The 9028-nt window shown below is 47.3% G+C and overlaps 1 protein-coding gene and 1 long non-coding RNA gene across 2 annotated transcripts; one reads left to right on the plus strand and one right to left on the minus strand.

The window, feature by feature from the left end:
- The first annotated feature begins 329 nt into the window (after nucleotides 1–329).
- LOC106628402 (uncharacterized) lies at nucleotides 330–3288 on the plus strand. Its single transcript, XR_001331782.2, has 3 exons — nucleotides 330–1544; nucleotides 2108–2160; nucleotides 2523–3288. It is a non-coding gene; the product is annotated as an uncharacterized LOC106628402 (long non-coding RNA).
- Nucleotides 3289–5128: 1840 nt separating this feature from the next.
- Nucleotides 5129–7589, minus strand: RPS19BP1 (ribosomal protein S19 binding protein 1). Its single transcript, XM_005527639.3, has 4 exons — nucleotides 7507–7589; nucleotides 7280–7420; nucleotides 6912–7009; nucleotides 5129–5808 (listed from the first exon to the last, which is right to left on the minus strand). Exons 1-4 carry the CDS (start codon nucleotides 7553–7555, stop codon nucleotides 5674–5676), a joined length of 423 nt encoding a protein of 140 aa, XP_005527696.1. The 5' UTR covers nucleotides 7556–7589; the 3' UTR covers nucleotides 5129–5673.
- Between the last annotated feature and the right edge of the window lie 1439 nt (nucleotides 7590–9028).

The following is a 9028-nucleotide window of genomic DNA, read 5'->3' on the forward strand; positions in this document are numbered from 1 at the left end:
TTCTCCCAATCTGAGTTACATAAAAGCTGTTTGAATCTGAAGCTGGCACAGCTGATGGGATTTCTGTCTCAGTTATTTTTCCTCTGAATTAAGGGCAGCAAAGTAGACTTCACACGCAGTGTACGTGACCCTCAGTCTCCAATCCCTCAGCCAATTTTGTGCTTCATGGTAAACAGGAGTCCAATATTCCCCCACAAAACCAAGCAACCTCTTACAGTTCACTGCTCGCAAACCCCTGTCTCACAAGCTTGTTTCTGCTGTTATCACAATATTTATAACTACCTTCCTCTTCACCCTGCCTTTAGAGAGACCCAAATGCCCTTCTCTTTCAAAAGGAAAAGGGGAAACCATCACTGCTGACGACTTCTTCACACACCTTTGTGGAGAACCAGATGCACCTTTGCAGCACGCTTACAAAAATAAATCCAGAGCTGCAGTGTTGGGGAATGAAGAAAGAATGATGATAAAATCTTTCAAATAGCTTTTGCCCTGGCAGAAAGCCCAGAAATAGCTGCAAGGACAGGCTGTCCTTTGGGAGATGAAGGCTCTTCCAGTGCTCCCAGGCTGGACTTTAGAAAGAAAATGTGGCTTATTCTGATGCAAACAGTTTCACACAGTGGTAGTCCATTCACAGCCTTTTTGGGGGGGTGGGAAATCTATATATTTTTGGCCAGAATACCAGTTTTCTTTATCTTCCCATAGACTTAGTCCTTCAGAAAAAAAAACCCAAACTAAAACAACAAAAAAAACCCCAAACAGGATCTGAATTGTCCTTCCTATAGGCATTATTTTCATCTTATGCATACTAATTTTTTTCTCAATATGGTCCAAGTAGCTTCTGTGACTATCCTTCTTTCCTCTGTCCTGCTGTTTTCACAGCCTTGCCATGCAGTGCTGCACATAAACTCTTGTTACATTTCATTTCCACTGCAAAGGCCATCTTGGGGTCTTACTGTGAACATCCCTTGCTGGGCCAGAAGTGCTCACCTTTGCTGACTTTCCCATTGAAATCCTTCAGGCCCTGTGAATTAACAGAGGAATTCAGTCCCCTGACCTAGACAATACTACTTTAGCTGCTCAGATATCCCAGGTATGCTGCCTTTGCATTATTTTCAGTGCACTCATGCAGTGTCATAAGTGAATGAAGTCACCAAATGAAGGAAGCTGGCTGTACCCACAAGCTCCAGTTTCCCTGTTACAGAGGTGCATGCTCTCCAAGTGATGGCCAGCTGCCTCTCATTTCTCCTTCAGCTGCTCTCTTCCTCTCTTTTGCACGCACACACCCTTTTAAGGAATGGCAGAAGTGAGTTCCAGGCGCAGCAGATGTGTCAGCTTAATTTATATAGGGCAGAGAATCTCCTAGTCCTGAAACTCCTCTGCATCTCCATTGCAGTGTGCGGGCAGGTGGAGAAAGAGCCCTGGTCTTTGCCTCCCATTAAAGGAGATAAATCATCTTGCTGGCATGCAAACGGTGCAGCTCGGGACAGGCCAGCTTGGCTACATTACTGCTTAGCCCTGCCAACAGCTTATTCCTTCAGAAAAAGGTGTGTGTAACCCTGTAGACAGCTGCAGAGCAACCTTCATGCTTTTTGTGTCCCCTGCCCCCACCAGATAGCGGCTGTCTCTGTTAATCCTGTTTAATGTAACTGCAGATAGACATGCAAACCTTTAATCCCTCTCCAACCTACCAACCCTGCAGCCTGCCTTGGCTGGAGTTCCACATTTTGAGCTGTAAGCAGACAGTAGGCAGTCTGCCTTCTTTCACACTCCTTGTTTCGACCTGAGTGGATGTCTCAAAATGAGGAACTTCCTTTCATTGTAACTTCCTGAGGTGGTCAGGAGCCTGTAAGTGCTGTAGGTGCTGATGCTGTGTTGATCGTAAGACTGAAATGTAAGGCAGTCATGGAAAAACCCTCAGAGGGTAAAACTGGCTAAGGTTTTTAGGACCTTCCCCTATCCCTTGATTTTCCCCTACAGCTTTTTCAATGTTTTCAGTCTCTTTTGCCTGTGCAAGTTCATTGGCAGCCAGGTTTGTTACTGCTATATCATTTCAGAGGCAAGAAGTAGATGTCCTGAACTAACATGTTTTCTTGGTTTACTTTTGCAGCCTTCCCCTCTCTGACACACACATAGTTCTGGTAGTAGCTGTTGCTTTCTGAGGTAAGTGGAGACTTGCTGATAGAGCAGAGGCTGTATGTACTTAGATTAGTTTGTACCCACTGGAACAAATTTCCTTTTTTTGCTTTCCGTTCACATAACAAGGGAGCAGTAAGCCATTAAGAGGCCTGATGAATCTTATTCACACTAAGCGAGCTCACGGCTGAGCATCTGGGAACCATCCTAAACAGTTTCCCTGGAAAGGTTCTACCACACTTATAACACTCCAGAGCTTTTACTTGCATTCATATTAAAGCTGCCGCTACTGCTGCCCATTCTGACTCCCTGCTGTGTGTGGGTGGAGATGCCCTGTAAGATGGCACCTCACAATTCCCTAGCTCAGCTACCTCTATTTTCTGCTGCAGGATGCTCAGCTGGTGTCGCAGAGCTGGGAAGGGAGCCAGCAGCCTGATGAGCTCAGCGAGCACGCGGCGTTGGCCCGGCAGCAGTGGGACACGTCCCTGCGCTGCTGCTTGCAGATGCGCGGGAAAGAAATGCTGTCCAGCAGGTCCAAAGGTTGTTGTGGCCTGCAGCCTGTCAGCTTCCAGCGTGGGAAACAGGTTGGAGGCCAACTAGGAAAAGCAGCTACAGCAGCTGCTGTTTCCCTAACTCCTTCTTGTCTCTTCCATTGGGCAGAGAAGTCTGGCTGCAAAGAACAGACATCACAGAATCATAGAATGGTTTGGGTTGGAACGGACCTTAGAGATCATCTCATTCCAATCCCCCTGCCAGGGACACCTTCATCTAGAGCAGGTTGCTCGAAGCCCCATCCTGCCTTGCCTCAAACACCTACAAGGATGGGGCAGGTTTCTCCAAGGTAGCCATCTCCTGGTGTCCCAGCACAGCTGGGATCCTCTGGGCATGGCTAGACAGACTGCTGGGAGTATGAGAAGGTACCCAGCTTTAGCTTAACACCAGGCACGTGCAACAGGCTGGTACCTGTTCTTCCTTCTTTGAAGACATTCTCCTCCCAGGGTACCACCTGTCCTTATCTACCCAGTATTCAGATGGCATTGCTCTTCTTTCCTAGGAGCTCATGCCCTGCCAGAGAGGGGGAAAGTCAAGGTTGCAACATGCAACATCATTGCCATTGCAAGATGGCATCTCTAGAACCACCATTCACTTCTGCTTCTTTTTCCTTCTTCCCACAAAATAAAGTTTAATTTATTTAAGGATACTGTTGACTCTACACTTAAGTTTAGTTTCAAATGGCAAAATTCAGTCTGTCAGGTAGCTTTACCCTCCTTAACATAATGCCTGAAGAAGTATGTTGATTACTTGTGTTGGCCCTAATAGTCTTTCCAGACAGTAATGAAGCCGCCACCCAGTTCTGAAACTCCACTAATCTGGGTGTTGTTATCCTCGTGGAGAACTGCTCTGGGCCCCACTTTAAAGTTCCTCATTAACTTTGAAAGAAGAGCTTTCCTGTTGCTTACATTTGCAAACAAACAGGCTGGGCTTTGTACAAAGAGAGTGAACCACATTACCCTCCTGCCCTTTTCTGGAGCAAGGAAGGATGTTTTTGCTTCCCTCAGCCTGTGGGAGAAGGGCCCAGGAGCTGAACAACCACAGAAACAAGGGTGCGTAGGAGGAATGGGTAGAGGAGGAGCAGGAGAGGACTTGAAGGACTTCTGTAGGGTCATAGGAAATGCCAAATACTGAAGATGAAGGCTTAAAACAAAATAACACCCCAGAAATCTATCTCTTTCAGTCCAGTTGTGGCACAGCCAGCTTTTTCACACAGTTAATTATTCTCATGACAGCTCCACACAGAGCTGCTTGTGTTAGGCCAGCTCACATGCACTGCAGCAGGCACATAGTGTAGAAGTTTTAGGGAGACATGTGCTGAATACACGTTTTGCTAAACTTTTTTCTTCAAACAATAGTGCTTCCATGCTTCCATTCTTTTAAGAAGCTTTTTTTTTTTTTTTTTTTTTTTTTTTTTTTTACTTTTTGGAAGCAAGAACCAACTGAAAAAAGGTAATTGTTCTTTGAACAATTTCTATATTCTTTGCCTGCAGATAGTTGAACCTGATCCTATTACAAGAAATCCCCTCCCACATGCTATTACCAATTTCCAGCACACACACTTCTGTATATTCACTGCTTATTTCCCCTCTCTGGATCTCATGTGTCCAAGTGACCTTCCCTCTTATGCAGACAAGAGGAAAAGAACTCATCAGAGGAGGCACAGACTCAAGAGGACAGCACCAGGAACTATAATCAGAGGGCAGGGAAAGGGTAAGTGAATTCCTGCCTGTGCTGGCATCAAGCATCTGCTGCTCAGGTCAGACAGGCCCCTTGTAATCAACTCCTGAGCTTAACCAAAGCTTGGCATTAGTCCTTCTCCTTACCTGTTTTTTTCCCCAAGGGAACACATTACCCATCTTCTTAGGTAAGGGGCAGGAGAAGGCAGTGGCGGAGCTTGCCAGAGGCACACTTAGAGTGGTTTAACGAAGTTTTTGGAACAACACTCCCATCTGCTGGGCCTTCTGTTTGTTACAGCTGGGAATTTAGTGGTAGTCTGAGGGAAAACAACTTCCCTTCAACCCAGCACCACAAGCTCAGGCTCAGATTTTAATTTGATGCAAACACCTAACATCAGGGTCACAAGCCCTCCTGGCTACAGGACCTGGCAACACTCAGCAGTGGCGCCCTGCCGGCATGGCTAAATTTCGGTGGGACACTCTGCTATAAACATTCAAAGGACAACTTTCTCCATGTGAGAGCTGTTCCTTGGAGAGAGGGAAGGTTGTGAGTAGCCAGAATGGAGGAGTCATCTCCATTCCAACCTGCACTCTTTGAAGACGTACGTATGTCAGAGAGATGATTTAATATATGTGTTAACATGAATTGGAGAGGCCATTCACACAACTGAGTCATCCTAAAGAGAGGAATGCTTGGATCACAGCAGTGACATGGCTCATCTTCATCAACTGTCATAATAATCACTACTACAAAGGGAAAGAGAGACAGTGTCTGCAACAATTATTTAATCAAATGACATACAAAAAGTTTTTGCAATGACTGACAGACCTGACAGGGGCTGTAGTAAGAACCCAAACTGCAGAGTTACTCAAGTTTAACAGTCTTTCAAAGCATCATTCCCTTCTTAATCCCAGTACAAAACATTTCTCCATTCAGATACAGTATTTTCAATGCTCCCTGCCAAATAACACTGGTAGCAGGAGTCTTATATCCTGGGGAAGGGGAAAAAGGATTTTATTTGGCTTGGTCCACTCTTCTATATCAAGAATGCAAGACACGCTGGCTGCAGGAAGATAATTATAAGGAAAACACACCTCGGAGCCAAGAGCATCTCTGTGGCTTTAGCAGGCTAGTGACAAGCTCTGCCCAGATGCAGAGCTGCTCTGCAAGTCTGACACAGAGGCACTTGCTGGCAGCGGCACATGCCCCATGTGCCATCTCAAACACGCCAAGGAAATGCTCAGGCCTGCAAGCCAGACCGGAGAAGCTGCAGAAAGATTGGAGCTGCAAGAATCCCTGTCACAACGCTTATGGGACACCAAAGTATTCCCTCTCAAATTTACGGAAATCTTCCTCAGTAAACACTGTGCCTTCGGGCTTCTTCTTTTCTGTCTTCTCTGGAGGCTGATCTTTGGACTTCCTGCCTCTGTTCTGAGCAAGAACCTTCAGACAATACAGAAATGGAAAAAACAACAGTCACTGTTATCCAGATCAAACCACAGTGATTTTCAAGCTCTCCTGCAGCATCCCTGCTGTTGTACAAGAGCCCTGCTATTTTCCAGCGTGCCTCCCAAGAAATGTGAGAGGCAAACCACTGATGTTAACCCAAGCAGGTCACTGGGACAACAGCAGATACCACCTTGTTACTTGGAGTCAAATATGAAAACTATTTTCTAGTAATTGTCACAGAGGTAAGAACATTGATTTAAATTCAGAATCTTCTGAAACCATGACCTTCTTTATTATCCCCTCTCTCCATGACACAAACCAAAAAACCAGTTCCCTCAGCATTTTCTAATACACTATCACCTCCTGTCACAATCTCCAGCCTGAGGAAGACTGGCCTAAACCACTTCGTTTGTTTATGTAAGTTAACAGCCTGTATCTCATGAAAACAGCCCAAGATTCTTCACTGTCAGCTATTCTTCCCTTCAAATCCTGGCATGAGACTACCTTTTGGGGAAGACCATTCAAGAAATTCTCAAGTTATGAGAAACACCATTTAAGAGGCTGAGTAATTCTTACTACATGAGCCAGCAGCACATCTGGTTCCTAGTTAATAAGCCTCAGGCTACAGAGAAGGACAATCTGATCAACAGTAAGGAGAAGGTCTGAAACAGTGCATCTCTGCCAGCAGAAACTATAAAATATCTTTGGTAATTAATAAAAGACAACAGCTGTCAGAATATTTTGAGGAACCTGATGTAGCAGGTGGCATTCCTGCCCGTGGCAGGGTGGTTGGAATTGGATGATCTTTCAAGGTCCCTTCCCACCCAAACCATTCTATGTTTCTATGATTTTCACTAGTATGAGAGAACATCATAGGGGGCAACGTATCAACAGTTTAAAGCTTAGTAAGTTATTTTGCCAGTGCACATAGAAATTCCTCAAGGCCATGTGTAGACAGAAACTTATCTTGACTCTCTTGTGCAAGGTATAGATCTGGAAGATCCAGGGATCATTCCCATTCACCTGTGTTCCTCATTGTAAACAGAACCGCCTCCTCCCCCCCCCGCCCCCCCCGCCGAAAGAAATTACATTCTTACTTGTTCTGTGACAGCTTTGTCTGCAACAAGTCGTCCCTTTAACATGTACCGCAGGTTTTCTCTCAAGTGATTCACAGGCTTCTTCTTGTGGTACTCCTCTGGGGCAAAGCAGAAAGGGACAAAACGCATCAGCTGCTCATCCAGACAGCTCACAAGGAGAGACACAGGAGGATCAGCAAAGCCTCGGGAAACAAACACCGCTACAGCTCAGGGATAGCCCCCACAAATGAGGCTGCGTGTAAGTGAGCGACACCAAGAGGGCGTGCAGGAGGGTGAGGTGGGACGGGACGGATACAGCGACCGGCAGCGTGGCTGCGGGACACCACAAGGGTCCCCGGTGCGAGAGCTGTGGAGGGGCCGGGACTCACCTATCGCCGACTTCACGACCCTGCCCTTGACCGTGGCCTTGTTCCTGCCGGCCTCCAGTGCTCTCTTCCTCCGCCTCGCCGCGCCCGTCGTCCTGGGGCCGTCCCGGCCTTGCTGGAGTCCCCGCGGCGCCTTCGCCCGGCCTGCAACGGGAAGAGGGACGGAGTCACCGCAGGGGTACCGGGGAGCTCCCCCTGCCCGCCGGCAGCGCCCGGCCCCGCGGGCTCACCCGGCGGCTCCAGCAGCTCCAGGCCGCGGCGCAGCAGCGATGCCGACATGGCCGCGCCGCGCTCCCGCCCGGCCCCACAGCGCCGCGCGCGGCCCGGCGGGCACCGCGCCCGCCTGAGGGCGGCGAGGCGGGGCCTGCCGCAGGGGACGGGCTCCTGCCGCCGCCGCCCGGCCGAGGGACACGGAGCAGGGGCCACGGCGTAAAACAGGAGTTTTCACCTCAAAACGAGGCGGAACTTCTCCGCGTTTAAGGCGGCGGAGCGCTGGAACCAGGCTGCCCAGAGAGGTCGTGGAGTCTCCGTCTCTGGAGACATTCAAAATCATCTGGATGTGTTCCTGTGTCATCTGCTATGGGTGACCCTGACCTGGCAGGGACTGGGGCTAGATTATGTGAATATCAAGATTACCTTAAGTCAGGATGTTCTTTGGTGCAAGATCTTTGAGTACTTTCAATGCTAATCAGCAAGGAAAAAGACTTAATTGGAACAGGCAGCGGTCAGCATCCCTTAGTCAAGGACATCTAGGAACTAACAAACTTTAAGGAGATAGTAAGTAAAGATCTGTGTCAATAGAACAGGTAGCAGTTAGTATTCCTTACTCAACAATATCCTGGACCTAACAGCCTTTAAGGATGTAGTAAATCAAGATGTCGATGTAAGTCTATGTGTACGTTGCTGATTTGGAAAAATAGTCAAGTTGTATGTATATTCTCTGTAATACTAAAAGTCATGCCTAAAGGTGAAAAAGACTCCTGCCCAGGTGAAGGCCCTTCCTCTGAGCCTGCACAGAAATTAACTGGGGTTATGTGATTCCTCCTACTGACTCATCACAAGACAGCGGCTGTAATTGGGAAGTTCTAGACCCTGAACTTCTATGTATAAATGATGGTGTGGAAAAGTCCAGTGGGCATGCTTGGTTTGGGGAATGTCACCAAGCACCTGGGCTCACACAACACTGAAATAAATGATCAAGTCTCTCCTAAGTGCGTAATTGCGGGCTTGTTGCACACCAGGTAATGAGTCTGATTTTGTGGACAGCACAAGGGGTCCTGCCATCATAGGCGTTGTCACAGGCCAGGAGGAAAGGGGATGGTGTCATGTTTTGTCTCAGCAAGGCCCCAAAAATCCCCATTTAACTGTGCTAGGCTCATCAGGCAGAGAGGTTGACTCTGCCATAAATTGCATCTATTATTCAGGGTTACTTTAGTCTATTTGTTTAAAGCTTTCTTCTCCAGTTTTCACCCCTCTAGAGACTTCATGCTAATATCTGCTAAATTTAGCTATCATTTGAATAAAGCTTATTCAATTATAGCCAGTGCTGCCAGTAAGAAGCTGACACTGGAGGAGGAAAGAGGTTTATTCTCCCTCAGACATGTCCTGCAGGGAGAAAGGGATACAAATGGCTCTCATTGTTTCTCATAGTAATGATCTGTAACAGGGACCAATAACAGTTAAACCTCTGTGTATTAAAAGACAGTCATTCTCTGGAAATTGTTCTCCTGCCTCTGCAGATGTCACCTCAGT

Source organism: Pseudopodoces humilis, chromosome 5, assembly GCF_049639895.1.
Source record: "Pseudopodoces humilis isolate 2021_Gansu_Grassland_sample_001 chromosome 5, ASM4963989v1, whole genome shotgun sequence".
NCBI lineage: Eukaryota > Metazoa > Chordata > Aves > Passeriformes > Paridae > Pseudopodoces > Pseudopodoces humilis.

Bases quoted from the DNA above. Each gene is read 5' to 3' on its own strand.
- RPS19BP1 (XM_005527639.3), bottom strand. From the start codon at position 7,555: ATGTCGGCATCGCTGCTGCGCCGCGGCCTGGAGCTGCTGGAGCCGCCG. The intron at 7,421-7,506 runs GTGAGCCCGCGG...TTCCCGTTGCAG, and splicing joins GGAGCTGCTGGAGCCGCCGG to GCCGGGCGAAGGCGCCGCGG. The intron at 7,010-7,279 runs GTGAGTCCCGGC...GCTTTGCCCCAG, and splicing joins GGTCGTGAAGTCGGCGATAG to AGGAGTACCACAAGAAGAAG.